This window comes from Marmota flaviventris, chromosome 9 (genome assembly GCF_047511675.1).
Source record: "Marmota flaviventris isolate mMarFla1 chromosome 9, mMarFla1.hap1, whole genome shotgun sequence".
Lineage (NCBI taxonomy): Eukaryota > Metazoa > Chordata > Mammalia > Rodentia > Sciuridae > Marmota > Marmota flaviventris.
In genome coordinates, this window is record NC_092506.1 from 114,487,893 (window position 1) to 114,510,146 (window position 22,254).

Genomic DNA, 22,254 nt, shown 5'->3' on the forward strand with positions numbered 1-22,254 from the left:
GGCGGGGACGGGGCTGTCCGCGGTTGGGGGCGGAGCCGGGCGGGGGCGCGCGTCTGGGACTGCGGGAGGAGCAGGCTATGCCATGCACTGATTTGGTCTGGAACGAACAAGGGGCGGTGTCTTGGGGGCAGTCCTGCGGGCCAGCATTGGGTGCTGCAGGAGGAGGGCGTGGTTTTGTGAAGTCAGTTCCGGTTGGTGTAAAACCCCCGGGGCGGCGGCGAACCGGCTTCAGATGCTTCTGGGTCGCGGTGGGGAAAGCGTTCTAACCCGTGTGTGTGAGCTTGAGAGCCCAGGCTAGAACGACCCGGTGAGGGATGGCGGCCACCAGGACGGCGGCCGCCGCGGCCACGGGCAAACTCCTGATCCTGCTGCTGCTTGTGCTTACGGCACCCGCTGCGGCGCTGGCCGGGTACATCGAGGTGAGGACTAGGCGAGTACCCGAGCACCGTCTCCGCGAGCTGCGGGGAGCGCGGCCTGTGGGCTGGCAGTGGGGTCCGCGGCGGGCCGGACAGGGGGCGCAGCGCGGGGTGGTAGGGGTGGTCCGTCGCTGCGGCGGGTCTGGCGCGCCCTCCCCCGCCCGCCCCTGCTTGGCGCAGTGCTAAGCGCTGAGGTCGGACCGCCTCCGCCGCCGCAGAGGCCAAATGAAAGGCGTCGGGGCTGCGGGGCGCTGGGGGCGGCAGGCCGCCTCGGCCGCCCCGACCGCCCCAGCCCCCAACCTGCCCGCGGCACCGGTACATTCTCCGGGGATTCGGAGCCGCCCGGACGCTCGCCCCACCCTCCCTCGGGAAAATGCTTGTCTCTGCGAGCGCCCTGCGGCCCCGCCGGCGTTAGTGGGGCACTTGCCACCGCCTCTCCGCATCTCGCATCTCGGGGTCTGGGTCCCTTCGGAGGCGGTCCCGCACACACCCGGTTCACTCTCTCCCACGGCGGCAGGGCCTCTGGTCACGGGACTCCCACCTGCAGACGGCAGGCTAAGCCTTTGTTGGCCAGGTGGACTTTGTTGTGGGATGCGGCTCCGCAGCCCCGGCTCTTGGCTAGCGGCCGCTTTGCCGGGCGCGTCCCGAGAGGCGCCCGCACCGGCCGCGGGGTGCCTTTGCTCTCCTGGCCGCCGCGGGAACCGGTGCCAGCGCGCGGGCTGCAGGCCGGGAACCGGAGCCTTACAATACAGCCGGTTGCTCAAGTTTAATGAACTATGGAAAACCTGCCTCTGGATTTGGTGTTTGCCTCTTTTAAGTAGGGGGGAAAGGGTGGGGTCTTAGCCAGAGAGGAAAGTATCCTTTGAAGGCGTTATAAAAACTCTATTTAAATGCTACTTTTTTAGTGTCAGAATGTCAGTGGACGTTTCGCATCGGAGGTAACCCTGTAAAAAAAAAATTTTTTTTTCCCCGCTGCTGGGTGGTGAAGTGGCCAGGCTCCCTGGTGGTTGGCGGGAGTTCAGGCCACTGGAAAAGGCAGGGTGGCCAGAATCGGTGTGGATTGGCGTTCTGCAGCGCGGTCTGCCTTGAGCCTCCTTAGAGGATCCCTCTGTTGCTGAAGTAGACGTGGGACTTTATTTTTATTTTTTTTTCTCAAAATAGTGCTTGAAGTGTTGCACTGGAATGTGTGTTTCTATGTAGTTTATTCCTTGTGCCTGTTCGCTATATTTAAGATTACTTTTGGTTTCTGCGTGTTGTGCTAATTTCAGAAACGTGAGACTGGAGTTGATAACTAGGCATTGCCTGCGAACTTGTTAATAAATACCCCAATTTAGAATGTATTATTTACTTCTATAGAATGTGTAAATATTTCCATGGCAAAAGAAATCTAATAAGAAAAAATCCCTTAAGGAATGGCTTAAAAACGTTTGTATTCGTCTTGCTTAAGCTTTTTGATTGGGGGGGGGGGGGAGTTAAGTTTTAAGTAGAAATAGTCAATGTTGATATACACAGGCTTTTATTTTAGTCTCCACAAAGTGGATCCCCATAAGATGTCTCATGAAAAGCAACTACATAAGTAGAACGGGAAGGGAAAGGGAAAAAAGGGATTTTGTATTGCAAGATGGAACTTAACTAGTGAGGTAGGATGTCAGAAACCATTGTTCATACTCTTACCTCACTTTCCAGTGGTATGAGAGACTCCAGGCACTAATGAATTCATAAGAGAGGATTTATCAACTTAAAAATATTGGAGCTGGCATTGTAGCTCTGTGGTAGAGTGCTTGCCTAGTACTGGGTTTGATCCTCAGCACCACATAAAAATATAAAAATACTTTAAAAAATATTAACATGCCTATGGAGAACGAAAAAACAATAATAGAATTGGTTGTTGTGGATTAAATTTGCTAGCCACACTGTGTTCAATTGAAAAATCTGACTAAAGAAAATAAGATATCAACTTCTGCAAAATGCTTTGTAAATGCTAGTTTATGGTAACTTTTATCCTATGGAACTGTTTTTGCCCACTTAATAAGTTATCTTTATTCTTTTGTGAGAATGGCAGAATTTTATTCACATGTATATAATTTGATTTTATTTGCTGTCAGGATTGCTTAAGCCTTAATTTAGATGAGAATGGCCTAAATCAGGATGTCTTTGGGGAGGCCCGTATTGAGATTAGCCAAAGGGATTCTGGCCAAATCCCTGATCAAGTTGCTTGGCACAGAATTATTGATTGGCGAATCTTTTCGTGTTGCTTGGTGTTGACTAAATTAATCTCTTACACCTGTTTAAAAAGAAACCCCCCCACCCCCTGTACTCAGGGTCACTTCCTCTGTTAAATCCGAGACCTTCTCCTGTGTGCCTGCTCCTGTTTGGAAATCAAGAGACAGTTTTTGCGTTGAAACCCTGTATGCTAAACACAAGGACATTTTAGACTTCTTAGAGCTGGAACTAGTTCTGGCACATCTGAAAATAAGAGGGCCACTTGATTGCCAATTTTCAGGAAACTCAAATTAAGCCTAAATGACAGTATGACAACTGAGGCACAGGAGAGAAGGCTTTGTGTTGGTATTTCTGAAATAGGGAATATCTAATTGTGTTTGGGAGAGGTACGTTGGTAGTGTTTCTGTTATGACTGTGTTAAAAATCTGTTGATAATAGAAGCTGTTTTATGAACTCCTTTTGTAGAGGGAATTTGTTTTATTCTCATCTAAAGTTAGGCTTTCCTATATTGTAGCCATTACCTATTGAGATAATTGTGGCTAGTGTGGCTGAGAAATGAATTTTTCTTTTTTCTTAATTTTAATTTAAGAAGTTTACATATAAAAAATGGATTGGAAAACTTTTTAACTTTGAAATAATTTTGTCTTGTAAATCTAGTTTAACTGTACATTTATGAAATCTAAATGCAGGTGAAATATTTCCTATATGGTATAACAAACTTAGCTTCTGAATTGAGATACACTGTTAAGTGTAAAATATCTGGTTTTGAAGATTTAGTATGAAAGTTGTAAAGCATCTCACATTTTATATTGATTACATTGAAATGATAATATTTTAGACATTTGGCTAAGTGTATGAAAATTAATTTCACCAGTTTCTTTTAACTCTAATATGGCTATTAGAATTTTTTTTTAAAAAAATATTTCTTTATTTTTGTAGTTGGACACAGTACCTTTATTTATTTTTATTTGGTGCTGAGGATGGAACCCAGGGCCTCACACGTGCTAGGTGAGTGCTCTATCTCTGAGCCACAACCCTAGCCTCTAGAAAATTTAATACTAAAAATTTAATTTTCTTGGATAGTACTGACTTAAAGTCTACTGTTGGCCCAATGTGTTGCTATGTTTTCTTGCTTGTAGTTGGGGTTCAGCATGATCTTAAGTGTTTTTTGTTGTTGTTGTTGTTGTTGTTAGGACAGTTTCCAATATACCTTTTTTCCTATTACTTTTTTTCAGTTAAATTAAAAAAAAATTTTTTTTTTAGTTGTTGATGACCTTTATTATTTTTATATGTGGTGCTGAGAATCGAACCCAGTGCCTCACACATGCCAGGCAAGTGTGCTACTGCTGAGCCACAGTGCCAGCTCCCAATTTTTTTTAAATTTAGAAATAACTTTACGTTTAAAAAAATTCAAAAATTGTACAAACAACTTTCATACTACTTTATCCACATTTACCATTAATATTCAGAATTTGCTTTCACTGGCTGCCAGGTTTAGCTCAGTGGTAGAGAGCATGCTTAGCATGTGCTAGGCTCTGGATCTCCAGCACAGCCAAAAAAAAAGGTTTACTTTAACATTTATTCTATTTACTATATTTTTTTGCTAAATTGTTTGAAAGTAAGTTGTATTCACTTTTCCCTTTGTCCTTTAGAACTTTAGTGTGTATTTTCTAAGAACCAAGGACATTCTCATACATAACCTTAGTATGGTTATCAACCTAAGGAAGTTCAACAATACTTGAATCCAGTAACAAATGTCTATAGAACCATTTGTTAGTTGACCCCAAAGTGTCCTTGCATTTGAAAACATGGTTATTTTTAAAGCTGAAGAACTTTTGAATTCTTAGCAGTAATGTGTGGAAGGTTATTTATTTTTTCAAAATACAAAAATCAGATTTTTAACTTATGCTCTTTTGACTTGGAAAAATAAAGACATAACTTTTTAAGATTCTCATGTTATTTACCCTTACTGATTTTTCAGGCTTTCATGTTTTATTTTTAAAATAACAGAAGAAAATTTGTGTAGGTAATGCGTACTCATTTGTAAAAACATATTAAAGGGCTGGAGTTGTGGCTCAGAGGTAGAGCACTCGCCTAGTACGCATGGGCACTGGGTTCAATCCTCAGCACCACATAAAGTAAAATAAAGACATGTGTCCACCTATAACTAAAAAATTAAAAATATATAAATAATAAGGAATGAAAACTAATCTGAAATCTCCAGGAATATTGCACTGTAAACATTTTGGTGGTGTATGTTCTTCTCTATCTTGTACAGAAATTTTATAAAAATGACACTATAATGATTAGTTTGAATTATCTTATAATAATTAACTCCTGAAAGAAAAGAATCTTGTTTTGTCAAAAAGTAGGGGTAGAGGCTGGGGATATAGCTCAGTGGTAGAGTGCTTGCCTCAAATGCACAAGGCCCTGGGTTCAATCCCTAGCACCACAAAAAAAAAAAAAAAGATAGGGGTAAATCTTTGTATAATAATTGTAGTTGTTGTGGAGGAACCAGTAGAGAGAGAATTCTAAATTGCCTATAATTCAATTTTCATGACTTGTTTTTTAGTGAGATAAACTAGATTACTTTTAAGCTTAATTAAATTTAGTATATCATACCTTGATTTATGACCTGAAATGGAAAGTGGATCATGTAGTTATTCAGATAGAAATGGGTTTCAGTTCTTTGTATTAAGTGCAACTAATAATTGCTTTTAAGGGAATTTTTCTTTATATAAGCATCATAAATTATTATTTAATTTTAGTTTTTAATTTTTTTTGTTTATTTTTTGTGGTGCTGAGGATTGAACTCCAGGGCCTTGAACATACTAGGCAAACACCCTACTCCTGAACTACACCCCAGCCCAAATCTTTGATTTTTTAAAATTATTTGTAAACATAACTGTAATCTTTTTTAAAATAGGAAGGTTAGAAAACTAGCCAGCTTTTCTTTTGTTATTCAAGTAGTATTAAACTCCTTTTTGGGGTTTTGTGCTAGGTGCTATAACAATACAGAAGTAACAACAAATAAGGTTTGTTTTTACTCTTAAGAAATGCCCTTGCATGTGATTTTGAGGTCCCCACCCCCAAATACTCATTGTAGACATTTGGGCTGCTCAGTTTCAAAAGCTCTCCAGGTGATTCTAAAATGCAAGTAGAGAAAACAACTCCAGCCAATAAGAAACCCCAAGAAAACAGCAGTCTGGTTGTTATCCTCACCTAATAAGGTAGTTAGTAGAGACCAAGGTTTGGCCAGGGCATAAATCTGTCCATCCTAAGTCCACTGCTTTTTTCCTTTTTTTCTGTTTTTGTTTCATAATGTTTATTGTTTGTTTGGAGTTTTTTTGTTTTTGTTTTTAATGTTTACTTCTCTTTCACACTACTAAAAATCTTGACATGACTATGTCTTTAAAATGCCTGTAATCCCAGTGGCTCACAGTGGCTCTGGAGGCTAAGGCGGGGAGATTTTGAGTTCAAAACCAGCCTCAGCAGCTTGGCAAGGCCCTGGGCAACTTAATAAGACCCTATCTCAAAATAAAAAATAAAAAGGTTTGGGGATGAGGCTCAGTGGTTAAACCCCACTGGTTTCAGTCCCCCGTATACATATATATATATCAAACGAATCAATATGAGATTTAACAATGACTCTGGAGGATATAATTGACTTCTTTGACATTTTACATTTTACACTGATTAAAAAAACTTTTGAACTTTTTTTGTATAATATGGAAGTTCTCTTTTTTCATCTTTATATTCTGACAATAGTTTTAAAAGAAATTATGACCCCCATATGGGGAGTTTTATCACAATCCATAGCATTATTTGGAAGAGGAAAGGCTAACAGCACCAGATTTATAACTACTGATCAATGACCAATGTGACTGTGACAGTTTTTGGAGTGAGACGTGTAAAGGTTGGTTATTTAGCAGTTTGCCACCATCTTTTCTACTCCATCTTCCTGAAACTAACTCCCCCAGTGGTTGAAGAGTGGTTATTGCATGCTGTGGAGAAAATATCTGGAGGAGCTGGGAGTAGTGGTGCACTCTTGTAATCCAGCGGCTCAGGAGTCTGAGGAGGATTGCAAGATCCAGGCCAGCAATTTAGCAAGGCCTGTCTCAAAATAAAAAATAAAAATGGCTGGGGATGCGGCTCAGTGGTTAAGTGCCCCTGGGTTCAGTTTCTGGTACCCCACCTCCACTCCCCTGCCCCCCCAAAAAAGAAAAGAACATGTCCAGAGGAAGAGCAGGAAACCGTCTCTTCTCATATATCTCCTTTAAAGAATGAAGAAACCTTTCTCAAAGTCCACCTTCACAAGACTCCTAAAATGTCACTGGCCAGATTATGAGCTTCTAGCCAAATCAAGCCTTTGCAGGAGAGATGGTGCTACCTCAATAGTCGTAGATTCTCAAAACCCGCTTTTTGATGAAGCAGGTGGCCAGGAGCAGGAGATGCAGCCTTGAATCAAATTGTGTGTGGTTTGAAAAGAGAACTATGAATATTGTTAATAACCCAGTGTTATCATCAGTTAACAGTGTCTGCTACGTGGACATTCTCCATTTGGGAAGTTATCCAGCTGAGCTGGTGGAAAGAGAAGTAATTTTTTTTTTTACTCGAAATTACCCATGGGTTAAAAGTTACTGGTAAAATTGAGACCTGTCTTAGGCATATGTGTTACCTATGCACTTCATTTTGTCATCTAGAACCCAGTGGCTGGAAGAGTGAATATTTTGACTTGCATGAACTATAAAAAGGAGATAATCTGGAATAGAAGAAAATGGGGAAATTTTTTGGTGGTGGTAAAAACATAAATATTTTCAAATATTTCATCTTTTTCTCTGTAAGGCTAACAAATGCACAGGTAAAAGCAGGATTTTTACCTGGAGAGATGAATTGATAGGATCTCCTTTATTTTACCCTCTTTAATTATGAATAGCTGTAATATAAATATATTTAAAATACATAGCAAACATCCAGTTTTGATAAATTTAACACTTTGCCTTAGCCTTAAAAAACAATAGTACAGATACACAGAAATAAAACAGAAATAAAGATCATATTTGAACTTTCCAGAAGCAAGTTTTACCTTGAGTGAGGAGTGTAGTATTCCCAGTCATGTTTTCATGAAGCTTGCTCAGGTTTGATTACAGCTGTAGTAAATAATTTGTTTAGTGTTAAGTAAGCCCTTGGGTATTTTTGAGATTTTTAAAACTTAAAAGCATACAAAAAGAATATACCTCCTTGTATTTTCACCAAACACTTGTGTGATCACCACCAAAGTCAAGAAAAAGAACATGGCCAAAATTTCTTTTCTGTCTCCAGAAGTAACTATTACCCTTTTATGGTAATCATTTCTTGCCTTTCTTTATAGTTTTTCCACCCAAACTTCCTCACACCACCCTAATTTTTCCTTTTTTTTAAAGCTTCATGTAAATGAAATGATTCAATATGTATTTGTAAGTATTTGGTCTCTTTCAGCAAACCTATTTTTTAAAAAATATTTTTTAGTTGTTGATAGACCTTTATTTTATTTATTTGTATGTGGTGCAGAGAATTGAACTCAATGCATCACATGCATGCTAGGCAAGCCTGCAACCACTGAGCCACAACCCCAACCCCTCAACAAACCTATTTTTGAGAGTAGTTTGTATTGAATGCAGCTGTAATTGGTTTGTTTCCATTGCTGTGTAGTATTCTGTTGTATGAATGAAACACAATTTGTTTTGCCTATTTGCCATTTATTTCTAGTTTAATGCTGTTCTCTCTGTGGCTTTCCTTTGCTCTTTTTTTGGGGGGGGTTGGGGGTGGGTACTGGGGACTGAACCTAGGGTCACTGTGTACTCTACCACTGAACTACATCCATATCCGTTCACTGTCTTGATGTCTTTTGAAGAAGGTCTTAATTTTAATGTCTAATTTTTCAGTTTTTATTTTATCTCATGTTCTGCGTGGGCGAAGGAAAGGACTCTCCTCTGGAGAGAGGGGCTGGCTGAGAAATAAAAGCTAGGAAAAATAGTACTAGGAAATAACCACAGGACACAGAAATACGGTTTCAGAATGGGGGCTTCTGACAAAGAACAGAGCCTGTGCCTGGTTTATTTATATCAGAACACATCAAAGACATTCGATAGAAAGTTCTTCACCAAAACAGGATAGAGGTAGGGGCAGGTAGGCTACTCAGTCACACCCATTCCAGTGTTGCTTGGGACCTTTCTGGGCAGAGTGGAGGGGGAGTTCACTTGTAATTGGGCGATCTTAATAACAGGAATGCCACTATAAGTTCCCAAATAACAGATCTACCCCCTCACTGGCTTCAACGCTGAAAAGGTCCTCACACATTTCACAGGTAGCTTCCTCCAACTTTATGTAAAAAAAAAAGTATAGTAGGTGCTTTTTGTGTCCTAGGTGCTTTTTGTGTCCTATTCTTCTTTTACTATCCTGAAGACCTAAAAATATTTTTTTAAACTGGATTTTCCCAATCTTATGACTGTATATACCTTTTATTAGAATTGTTTTTTCTAAACTTCTTTTCTAATTTGTTCTTTTTAAATTCACATGACAGTAGAGCATATTTTGACATACATAGGTGGAGTAAAACTTCCCATTCTTGTGGTTTTTATATGATTTGGGATTACACTGGTCATGTATGCATATGTGAACATAAGAAAGGTATATCTAATTCATTCTACTGTCTTTAGGAACTTTTTTTTTTTTTTTTGCCTTTTACATTTGGAGCTATCATATACTTGAACTGATTTATTTATTTAGGTAGGTATATAGTGAAGGTCTTTTTTTTCCTAGTTGCTCCATATGGATATCCAGCCTGCTCCATTTATCGTCAAGGTTGTCCTTTCCCTTCTGCTCTTCTCTGCCACCTTTATTGTAAATCAGGTATCTCTGAATCTGGTTTTCTCTCTTACAGTACATTGTTCTCTTTGTCTATCCTTGCACCAGGTACTATGTATGGTTCTATATCTAATAGAACAAGCTTTTTTTTTTAAACCTTGATTGTCTTTGATGGTGTCTTGGCTATTCCTTAACACATTTCTTTCTATGTAAATTTGCCAGATTCCACCAGAAACAACTACCTGGTAGGACCCTCCCTGCACAATACTGGGGATTGAACCCAGGGGTTCTACCACTAAGCTAACAGTCCCAGTCTTTTTTTATTTCATTTTAAGACAGGGTGAGGGCTGGGGTCGTGGCTCAGCGGTAGCCTCGCATGTGTGAGACCCTGGATTCGATCCTCAGCATCACATAAAAAAATAAACAAAATAAAGACATTATGCCCATGTATAACTTAAAAAAAAAAAAAAAAGACAGGGTGACATTAAGTGGCCTAGACTAGCCTGGAGCTTGTCATCCCTCCTGCTTCAGTCTCCTGAGTAGCTGGGATCATAGGAATGTGCCACTGCACCAAGGGCCCACTGGAATTTTTATTGGTATTGTATGAAGTCTGTGGTTCAATTAGAAAAAAAACCTGACCCTAACCTTGAGTCTTCCAATCCAGGAAAATGTCATATGCTTTCATTTAGGTCCTCTCTATACTCAATGTTTTATACTTTGCATAGAGATCTTAAACAGTTTTGTTAGGTTTATTAATAGGTTTTTTTTTTTTTTTTTCCTGAGACAATCTTGTTAAATTGCTTACACTGGCCTTGAACTTCAGATCCTCCTAACTCTCAAGTAGCTGGGATTATAGACATGTGCCACCATGCCCAGCTTGATGTATTTATTTTTTTGGTATCAGGGATTGAACCTAGGGACACCTAACCACTGAGCCACATCCCTAGCCCTTTTATCTGTAGCTTTGAAACTTTTTGAATATATTCTGTGAGTTTTCTTTGCATTTAATCCTTGTAGCTTTTCTTTTTCTCACTTTATTATATTGGCTAGGACTCTAGTAACATGTTTTCTGTATTAGATGATATAGATGAAGCTGTTATATAACATCTTTGTCTAACTCCTGATCTCAGAGGAAACTGTATCATTTATATGATACTAACAGATACTACCTTTTAAAAAATATTTATTTTTTAGTTGTTGTTGGACATAATACCTTTGTTTTATTTTTATGTGCTGCTGAGGATTGAACCCAGGGCCTCACATGTGCTAGGCTAGTGCTCTACTGCTGAGCCCCAGCCCCAGCCCCAGATACCTACCACCTTTTATCAGAAGAGAAAGAACTCTTTCATTCTAAGATTCCCAAAGATCTTCCCCAATCCCTGGTGCTAGAGATCAAACTGGGGCCCTTGCACATGCTAGACAAGTGTTCTACCACTGAGCCACACCCACAGCCTGCTCTTTAATTTTGATAGTGCAATATTGTAAGCAATTTTACATTCCTGAAATTAACCAAATTTTGTTTGCTAAAATTTTTCTGGATTTGATTTGCCAAAATTTTGTTCAGGAATTTTGCCTCTGTGCCCCAAAGTGGGTTTAACCTATAATTTTTCTCTTGTTTATAATATACTTGTAAAGTTTTAGTTTCAGAGTTGCTGGCTCCATAAAAGCTTGGCAGAGAGCTTGCCTTTTTAAAAAAAATATCTAGAATATTTTATTTAAGAGCAGCATTATCATTTCCTTAAAAGTTTGGGAGATATTTACCAGTGAAGTCATTGGAATTTTCTTTGTGTTAAGGTTTATAGTTATGAAGTCAGATCTTTTGCCAGTTTTGGTGTGTCTAGTTGTTATTTGATCTGACTTTTAATTTAATTTTGTAGTCCTGGGGGATGGAACTGAGGGCTGCATGTGCTGTGCATATCATCCTCTACCACTGAGCTATAACCTCAGCTCTTATCTGATTAAAGTTTTTTATAAATATTCTTATGGTCTCTGAAATGTCAGAATCTGCAGTTATGTTATGTAGCCCACCTTTTTTTTGAAATGGGTTTGTCACTGTGTTGCTCCTGGGCTCAAAGCAATCCTCCTGCCTCAGCCTCCCAGGTAAATGTAATGTCAGGCATAAATTACCCTGCCCAGCTTCACCCCTCCTTTTAGCTAGTCTTGCCATGTGTTAGCAATAACTAGACTTTTCAAATGATCAACTTGGGGGTTTGTTCATCTTACTACATATGTATGTGTATGTGTGTGTATATATATATATATATATACACACACACACACACACACACATACATACACACACACGTATATATATATATATATATATATATATATATATATTTAGAGAGAGAGAATTTTAATATTTATTTTTTTTAGTTTTCGGTGGACACAACATCTTTGTTTATATGTGGTGCTGAGGATCGAACCCGGGCCACATGCATGCCAGGTGAGTGCGCTACCGCTTGAGCCACATCCCCATCCCATACTGCATATTTTTTTCAACTTTATTTCTGCTCATTATTGTTTCTTTCTTTATACCTTCCACAAGTTTAATTTGTTCTTTTTCTTTTTTAAAATTTTATTTTGTTATGCTGGGGATTGAACCCAGGGCCTTTGTACATGGTAGGCAAGTGCTTTAACACCAAACTATATAACCAATCAAGTTTGTTCTAACAATTTGATATGGTTGCCTAACTCAGTTTTTTTATACTTTCTTTTATTTTATATTAAAGTTATAAATTCCCCTCCAAACAGATCTTTAGTTTTAGTTCATGAGGTTTTTTTAAAATGAGCATTTAGTTAAAAAGTTGGTTTTCCTTTGTGATTCTATTGTTTTTTTGATTCAGGTATTACTTAAAAAGTGCATCTTTCACTGTATGTCATTTTTTGGGTGTTGGGGATTAAACTCAGGGCCCTCGTGTGGCCAGCACACACTCTACCCCTGAGCTTCATCTCCAAAAGTATATTTCCTTTTTTTTTTTTTTTGTGGTACCAGGCATTGAACTCAGTGGTGCTTAACCAGTGATCCAAGTCAGCCTTTTTTTTTTTCTTTTGGTGATGCTGGGGATTGAATCCAGGGCCTTGTACATGCAAGGCAAGCACTCTACCAACTGAGCTCTATCTCCAGCCTACCACCAGCCTTTAAAAAAAATATTTTATTTAGAGACAGGGTCTTTGTTGAGTTGCTGAGTCTGGCTTTGAACTTATGATCTTCCTGCCTCAGCCTCCTGAGCTGCTGAGATTATAGCCACATCAATGTTTATAGCAGCACAGTTCACAATAACTAAACTGTGGAGCCAACCTAGATGCGCTTCAGTGGATGAATGGATAAAAAAATGTGGCATGTATACACAATGGAATTTTACTCAGCAATAAAAGAGAATAAAATTATGGCATTTGCAGGTAAATGGATGGCATTGGAGACAATAATGCTAAGTGAAGTAAGCCAATCCCCCCCCCACAAAAATGCCAAATGTTTTATCTGATATAGGGAGGCTGACTCATAGTCTTGTAGGGAAGGGGAGCATGGGAGGAATAGATGAATTGTAGATAGGGAAGAGGGGGGTGGGAGGGAAAGGGAGGAGGCAGGGGATTAGCAAGGATGGTGGATCGTGATGGACGTCATTATCCAAAGTACATGTATGAAGACACGAATTGGGTGTCAACCTACTTTATATACAGAGATATGAAAAGTTGTGGTATATATGTGTAATATAAGAATTGTAGGGGCTGGGGATGTGGCTCAAGCGGTAGCATGCTCGCCTGGCATGCCTGCGGCCCGGGTTCGATTCTCAGCACCACATACAAACAAAGACGTTGTGTCCGCTGAAAACTAAAAAAAAGTAAATATTAAAAAATAATAATAATAATTTAAAAAAAAAAAAAGAATTGTAATGCAAAAAAAAGTACACGTATAAAGACATGAATTGGCGTGAACATACTTTATATACAACGAAATGAAAAATTGTGCTCTATATGTGTATATAAGAATTGTAATGCATTCCGCTGTCATGTATTTAAAAAAATAATTAAATTTAAAAAAAGATTATAGGTGTCTGCCACCATGCCCGGCCTTATTTATTTCCATGAATATTAATTATACAACATTAGAGTGGCATGCATTATTGCAGGTGGCAAGTGGTGGTAATCATGGAGATAGTAGATGCCCTTATTGTGGTACCAGTAGAAATATCTCCAGGCAAACTGTAGCCTTAAGACTTGAGAGACTATCCTCATGATGTGAAGGTTGCACACATTCATATCTGCCAGCTTTGGGTGCTTGGGCATATAGACATTTTTCTTGGCTATCATCACACTGTCCTTAAAAAGGAGTTCATAAATGGCAGTCCCATTCTTCTTGGGCATCTGGCATGGTGGAAACTGCAGGGTTTGAGGTCACTGCAGGAAAGAAGTGTGAATTCTTAAAAAAAAGTTCTTGTGAAGTTCCTTAATCTGTAGTTGATGTCTTTCAGTTTTAGAAATTTCTCAGTCATTCTCTTTATTTTTATTTATTTAAAATATTTTTTTAGATGTTGATGGACCTTTATTTTATTCATTTATTTATATGTGGTGCTGAGAATCAAACCCAGGGCCTCACACATGCTAGGCAAGTACTCTACCACTGAGCCACAACTCCAGCCCTGAATCATTCTCTTTAAATGTTTAAATATCTACTAACATTTTACTACTTAGTAGTTTTCTATTTTCCTATAGGACTCCAAAAAATATCTTAAAACAAGATCCTATATCTCAGGAATAATGCCAAGAGTTAATACATGGATGACATAAAATTAAAAAGCTTCTTCATGGTAAGGGAAACAAGTAGGAATGTGAAAAGAGAACCACTTTTTTTCTTGGTACTGAGGATTGAACCCAGGGTGTTTGACCACTGAGTCACATCCTCAGCACCACCACCCTTTTTTAATAGGTGCAGATGGATACAATGTCTTTATTTATTTATTTTTATGTGGTGTTGAGGATTGAACCCAGTGCCTCACATTTGCCATTCAAGCGCTATATCATTGAGCCACAACTCCAGCTCCTCAGCCCTTTTTTATTTTATTTTTTATTTTTTGAGAGAGAGAGAGAATTTGAGAGATTTTTTAAAAAAATATTTAAAAAAAAAATATATCGGTGGACACAACATCTTTATTTTTTATGTGGTGAACAGGATCGAACCCAGCTCCCCACGCATGCCAGGCAAGCGCTCTACCGCTTGAGCCACATCCCCAGCCCAGCCTTTTTTTATTTTGAAACAGGATCTCATTAAGTTGCTTAGAGCCTTGCTAAATTGCTGAGGCTAGCCTCCCAAACTGCTAGGATTATAGGTGTGTGCCAGTATGCCTGATGAGAACCTACTTTATCTTTGCTAGCTGCTCTTCTAATAGAGGGTTAATATCTGGAATATATAAAGAACTTAATACCCTCAAAACAAATAACCCACTTAATAAATGGGCAAATGAGTTAAACAGACACTTCTCAAAAGAAGAAATATGAAAGGCCAACAAGCCAGGCATGGTGGTGCACACCTGTAATCCCAGTGATTTAGGAGGCTGAGACAGGAGGCTCACAAGTTCAAAGGCAGTCTCTGCAATTTAGCAAGGCCCCAACTTAGTGAGACTGCTCTGTCTCAAAATAAAAAATAAATAGGGCTGGGAATGTGACTGAGTGTTTAAGCACCCCTGGGTTCAATCCCTTGTACCAAAAAAAAAAAAAAAAGCCAACAAATATATGAAAACATGTTCTATATCTTTAGCAAATAGGGAAATATAAATCAGAATTACACTGAGATTTCATTTCACACTAGTCAAATTGGCAGTCATCAAGAATCCAAACAATAAGTGCTGGAGAGGATGTAGAGAAAAAGGAATACTTTTACAGTGCTGTTGTGATTGTAAATTAGTACAACCGTTACGGAAATCAGTATGGAGCTTCCTCAGAAAACTAGATATGGAACCATCACATGACCCAGTTATAACCCTCTTTCGTATTTATCCTAAAGAATTAAAGTCATTATTACACTATAGTGATACATGGATACTCATGTACATAGTCACACAATTCACAGTAGCCAAACTGGAACCAGCCTAGGTGTCCATTAGTGGATGAATGGATAAAGAAAATGTGGCATATTTACACAATGGAGTTTTATTCAACCACAGAGAAAAATGAAATATTTGCAGGAAAATGGATGGAACTTGAGACCATCATGATAAGCTAAATAAACCAATCTCAGCGAAGGTCTAGGGGGTTATACGTTTTCTCCGAAATGTGGAACCTAGAGAGGAAAAAGGAAAAGAAAGGTGAGGTCAGGAATCTCATGAAAATTGAAGGAAGATAGTAGAGGAAAGGGACCAGGAGGTGGGAAGAGGGGAGAGGGAGCAGGGAAGTCCTTGGCCAAATATATTGTTTGCATGTGTGGATATATAACAACAGATCTCATCATTATGCACCAGTAAAAGACCATGGAAAGGGGGAAAAAAGTGTGTGTGAGTGTGTGTGTGTGTGTGAGAGAGAGAGAGAGAGAGAGAGAGAGACAGACAGACAGAGACAGGGGAATCTTAAGACATTATCATTGTATTCCTCATTTGTCTTCCCTCATTTAATGATTTTATTTTGACTCATTCTGTATATTGACAATTTCTTTAGCTATAGCCTATTTACCATTAAGTCCATCCAGAGTTTTTTTTTTTTAATTCATTTATTTTTTATGTGGTGCTGAGGATCGAACCAGGGCCCCACACGTACTGGGTGAGCACTCTACCACTGAGCCACAATCCCAGCCCAGTTTGTTTGTTTTTAATATTTTTTTACTTGTAATTTATTTACTTATTTTTTATGTGGTGCTGAGGATTGAACCCCAGGGCCTCGCATGTGCCAGGCGAGCGCTCTACCACTGAGCCACAACCACAGCCTCCATCCAGACTTTTAAATTTTCATTGTTGTGGCTTTCAGTTTTATAATTTAAAGTTGGTTCTTTTTCTTCTTTCTAGATCATAATGGGGAAAGTCTCAGTCTTTTTTGTATCTTCGAACATGGTAAGAATAGTGGAATAGTCTAATAATTCTTGTATCTGTGGTCCCTGTGGAGATCTTTTCCTATTTTTTTTAATATTTATTTTTTAGTTATAGGTGGACACAATATCTTTATTTTTATGTGATGCTGAGGATCGAACCCAGTGCCTCACGCATGGTAGGTGAGCTCTCTACCTCTGAGCCACAACCCATTCCTATGATTTTTTTCTGCTGGTTTTCATTCATGTGATTTTATTTTTTTTTTAACATTTTTTTTTCAGTTGTTGATGGACCTTTATTGTTATTTATTTACATGTGGTGCTGAGAATTGAACCCAGTGCCTCATACATGCTAGGCAAGCCCTCTACTACTGAGCCACAACTCCAGCAAGTTATTTTTGATTGTATGTCAGACATTTTATTTATATAGATGCTCATAGATTAATTTGAGGGCCTAGTGTTTATGCTCCAGAGACCATCTTTCATTTGATTCTACCTGGAGCTTAAGGACAGGAGCAATCCAGAATCTCTTTCTAATTTCCTGGATTTGAATGATTGGAAACTGAGCTGCAGTCTCTTTGGCGTTTTGCCAATTTCTGGCTTACCTTTCTAGGTCAGTTTGTTTAGGGATATCAAATCCAAACCTTTATATTCTCCAAGTATCCTCTCTTCCTACTCTTCTTCAGCCCTGGACTCCAGTCCCTTTCTCTCTTTAGTCCTTCTATGATGCCAAAAGATATATTTTCTTCAGAATCTTTTAACTTCCCTACAAACTGTACTTGGGCTTCTATCCTATCCTGGATAGTGGCTTGGTAATTCTTTGCTCTCTTTCTAGATATCCTCACTATCTGCAAGCAAATGCTTTTTAAATGTTTAATATTATTTTTTAGTTGTCCTCAATGGGAGGACTGACCATGACTGCACATTAATTACCTAGAAATTACAAATATTTTTAAAGTAGCTTTAGAGAGAATTTATGAGACTCAAGTAGTTTAGGGAAGAAGAATAGATTAGCAGGAATAGACTAGAAAATTCTGGAGTTGGTAGGAGTAATAAAAATAATGGTAGCTATTTATGGTCCAGTTATTTTGTGTTTAGTGTTCTTCATATATTCATTAAAACTTTCAAATAATCCTCTGAGACAGGAATTATTATCCCTGTTTTACAGAAGCAGAAACTGAGGTGTGTATAGGTAAGTAACTTGACCAAGGTCATAAATCAGTAAGTGGAGGTTTTGCTCTAAAGTTTGTGCCAAGTGGAGGAACAGATGGCTTGAAGTATGGGCCATCTCACACCAGCATGTGGGTATAGATCAGCAGGTTGACCAGACAATTAATATTTAGGCAGAAATTTGGAATAGGTAATTATTAGTAATCAAAAAATAAAGGGAAAACTATTATGTTTCTCAGTACTTTCCCTGCACCAATTTACTATCCTGTCATGGAATTTAGAGTTCTAGTAGTTGCACATTATGATTTGAAATGTATACAGTGTATCTTAGGAATCTGCTGCTGCTTCTTTCTTTTTTTTTTTTTTTTTTTTTTAATTGGTGGTACTAGGGATTGAACCCTGGGCCTTTGCATATGCTAAACAAGTTCCCTACCCCTGGTTATAGTGCTTGCCTAGCTCATGCTAGGCCCTGGGTTTGATTCCCCCAGCCCCGAATAAACAAAAGACCTTGAGGGGCTTAGAGGTGTGGCTCATTGTAGGGCATATGCTTTCGAGGTTTTAGGCCCTGGGTTTAATCCATGGCACACAACAGAAACCAAAACCTTGAGATTCTAAATAGACACTTTACAAATTATTATATAGTGACTCTTGCTGTGTATCTAGTAGTATGTAGCGCTTGCTTCAGCAGCACGTATACTGAAATTAGAACTATACCAAGCAGATTAGCTTTTAAATGAATCAACCTTCATGGTTTGGAACTTTCATTGATTTTTTTTTTTTTTCAAGTTGTAGATGGTTATCCAAAGTACATGTATGAAGACATGAATTGGTGTGAATATACTTTGTATACAACCAGAGATATGGAAAATCGTGCTTTGCTCTATATGTGTAATAAGAATTGTAATGCATTCTGCTGTCATATTAATAAAAAATTAGTTAAAAGAAAAAAACTGTAGATGGACACAGTGTTTTATTTATTTACTTTTATGTGGTGCTAAGGATTGAACCCAGTGCTTCACACGTGCTAGGCAAGCGCTCTACCACTAAGCTACAACCCCAGCCCCAAGAAATCACTGAAATTTTACAAGTCCACTCCCTGCCCTCAAATAGCCTTTCATATCCTGATTTTGAATTTGGGCTGTTACGTAAACATTGTAGGGGGGTGTTGCTTTCCAGCCTGTAGTTGCTTATTTGGAACTGGTATTTGAATATTTTACTACATTTTACCCTCATTTTTATAAGAATGTATTTTAAAAAAAGGAAAGTGCTTATTTTACTGATGAAAGACGCACGGTTTGATAGAATTGATACATATTGGTGCTTCCCAGGTAGAAAATATTTGAACTTAGGTGAACACTCAATGGATTCGGTTATGTATGAATTTTTATAAAATGTTTAAGGATTTTCCCCTTGAAACACTGGGTATAATTGAAATTTGATAAATTATTAGTTTGCTAGAAGCAGAACTTCCAAATAACATGCATGACTCTGAAACTTCCCCATGTTTTCGGGAATACTTTATATGTGAAAGTAGGGAATTACCTATTCTGTGATTTATTTAATTGAACAGCCATGTTTCTAATATTTCTTTGAAAAGCATGCATTGGATGTTTTCCTGGTCCTTTTAGCTGAAGCCCAAGTTGACATTTAAAAGAACCTCTGGATATAACTTATTTAGAAGTTGAAGACATTCCATGGTAATTGGTTCATTCAAAGTTCTTCAGTGTCATTATTAGCAAACATTTATTAAATTATTATATGTAAGGCATTGTGACAGAACAGATAACATCAAAACTGAAGGTGTCATGGAGTTTCTAAGGTGATAAATTCTTGAAGTTTTTTGTTTTTGGAAAAATGATAACACTTTTCAAGTCCTTTAGTGTAGATTATTTTAATCTAGCAGACTTGTTTTCTCACTGATTTATATGCTTTACTTCCAGATAGTTTGTTAGCTACAAGAATAAAAATTCTGTAAACCTGGGAGATGTGAGATGTGGCTCAGTGGTAGAGGCGCATGCATGAAGCCTGGGGTTTGATCCCCAGCCTGACAAAAAAAGTTCTTTGAATTACACATCTCAAAATCCAGATGCTCATTGTTGTTGTTTCCTTAGTAAACATACATAATATAAAATTTATCATTTTAACCATTAAATTTTTTTCTTCAAGATAAGAACACAATGTGAGATTATCCTCTTAAAAAATCTAAGTGCTTAATACAATATTATTAACTATAGGCATAGTACTATATAGCAGATCTCTAGAACTTATTCATCTTACATGAATGAAACATATTTATATCTGTTGAATAACAACTCTCTATGCCCTTCTTCCTCCAGTCTAGTAGCTATAATTCTACTGTTTCTATCAATTTGACTATTTTAGATAATATATAAAAATGGAATCATGCAGTTTTTGTCCTTTCGTGATTGATTTATTTCACTTAGCATAATGTCCTCCAGGTTAATTCGTGTTTTGTAGCTGGCAGGATTTCCATCCTTTTTAAGGCTGAATAATATGACATTTTATGTATATGTCATTTTTTTTTATCTATTCGTCTGTTGGTCATTTAGGTTGTTTTCATATCTTATTATAAAAATTGTAATCGACAGGATACAATCAATTTTAGTTTATGTTATGACTTTAGGGTATTAGTATTTGGTGAATTTTACTCACCTCTTCATTGTAATACCCACTATATAATCAAAAATCGAGGTAGAAAATCTGCAGCCTACAGACATAATGTGTCCTGTCCTTATGTTTTATCTTTTCCTCACCATGTTGGGCTTCGTTGTATTTTAAATTCAAAGTACATATTTTCATTTCCAAATAATATAGATTTTAATGTAAAATTTTCTCCTGGTGTTTGGAAGAAATTGAAAGATCTGACAGCAGGGGCAGGTAGCAACAGGTTTCTTTTAGTTTGCAAAGAGACCCTGTGGTCTTATGAAGGAGAGACCAAGTGTGGTTTGCCATTTTTGTTTTATACATCCATCTACCTTGTTATGTGTAACCAGTTAAGTTTTTAGCCCTTATTGAAAAAGAAGAGATAAAGGTGGTTTGAGTTGATAGCTTGAAATCAATATTTATAGTAGTAACCTCCTTATCTACGGGGGGATATGTTTCAAGACCCTATCTTGTTTTTTCTTATACATACCAATGATAAAGTTTAATTTATAAATTAGACCTACTAAGAGATGAATGATAAATAAAAATTGAACAATTGTAGCAATATATTACATTAAAAGTTATGCAAATGTGGTTTCTCTCTTAGAATATCTTACTGTACTGTACTTACCCTTGTGATAATATGAGAAGATACCTGAAGCATTTTATGACATCTTTGGTATATTCAAATTGCCAATATTACTACTCTTGTGCTTTGGGGCTGTTGTTAAGTAAAATGAGGGTTAAACATAAGTGTTGTGATACTGCAACAATCAGTTTGATAACTCAGACAGCTGTTAAGTGACTAACAGGCAGGTAACGTATACAGTATGGATACACTGGTCAAATGGATAATTCATATCCCAGAAGGGACAGAATGAGATTTTATCTTACAACTCAGAATGGTGCCCAATTGAAAATTTATAAATTATTTTTTTCTGGAAGTTTCCTTTTAATATTTTTAGACCGCATTTGACTGTGGGTAACTGAAACCATGTAAAATGAAAGCTCACATAATGCAGGATCACTGTATTACCCATGGTAATATATGTGGGTGTGTGGGCACGCGCGCACTGCATATCAAATGCAGGGCACTGAACTATATATCTCCAGCACTTTTCTGTTAGGTTGAAACAGTGTCTTGATAACTTGGCCAGGCTGGACTTGAATTTACAATATTCCTGCCTCAGCCTCCCAAGGAGCTGGGATTAGAAGGGTGTGTGTAACTATACCCAACCCATAGCAAATTTTTAGTGAACTAACAGAATCATCTGATCTCTCCGGTTCTACCCTGTCCCATTATCCCCTAAGGATATTAGTGTTGACATTATACATTTTTTTCTTATGGCAACCTATTTCCCCCCTCTCTTTTTCATAGCAGCTGCTAGAAAAATGATTATTTGAGGCTTTGTTAGCTTCCTCAGGATCAATATTACTAAATGTCCTTCTGGACTATTGCTTTGGAAGATTAATCTTGTGAATTAATACAAGTCATTGAAACGATGCTGGTTAGTGTTATTTTTAAACAATAGAAATAATATACAGGACAGATTAAAATCAGATTAATTTTCATTTATTTATTTATTTATTTTAAGAATTGCTCTTAAAAGATTAAATACAGGGCTGGGATTGTGGCTCAGAGGTAGAACACTTGCCTGACATGTGTGAGGCACTGGGTTCGATCCTCAGCACCACATTAATAGAAAATAAAGGTAGTGTGTCCACCTATAACTTAAAAAAAAAAAAAAAAGGTAAAATACAAAGCACAGAATCAAACCTGATCAGCTCCTAGCCAAGCAGAGCCATTGTTGTTTTATGTGTATACAACATGTAGTGTGTGAAAGGTGAACCCATCGTAGAGTATGGACATAGAAGTCTGTTGTGAATCATCGAGTGCCAGTCTCTACTGGATAAATGGATTTT

At 37.9% G+C, this 22,254-nt stretch overlaps 1 protein-coding gene across 4 annotated transcripts in view; it reads left to right on the plus strand.

Annotated features, from left to right (window-relative positions):
- The first annotated feature begins 217 nt into the window (after nt 1-217).
- Aplp2 (amyloid beta precursor like protein 2) overlaps nt 218-22,254 on the plus strand; it is a 73,751-nt gene continuing 51,714 nt past the window's right edge. For all 4 annotated transcript variants that reach the window (XM_071616871.1, XM_027945436.3, XM_071616872.1 and 1 more), the window contains exon 1: nt 218-419. In XM_071616871.1, the coding sequence (XP_071472972.1) occupies nt 315-419 (105 nt within the window). In that variant the 5' untranslated portion in view covers nt 218-314. The remainder of the gene's footprint in view (nt 420-22,254) is intronic.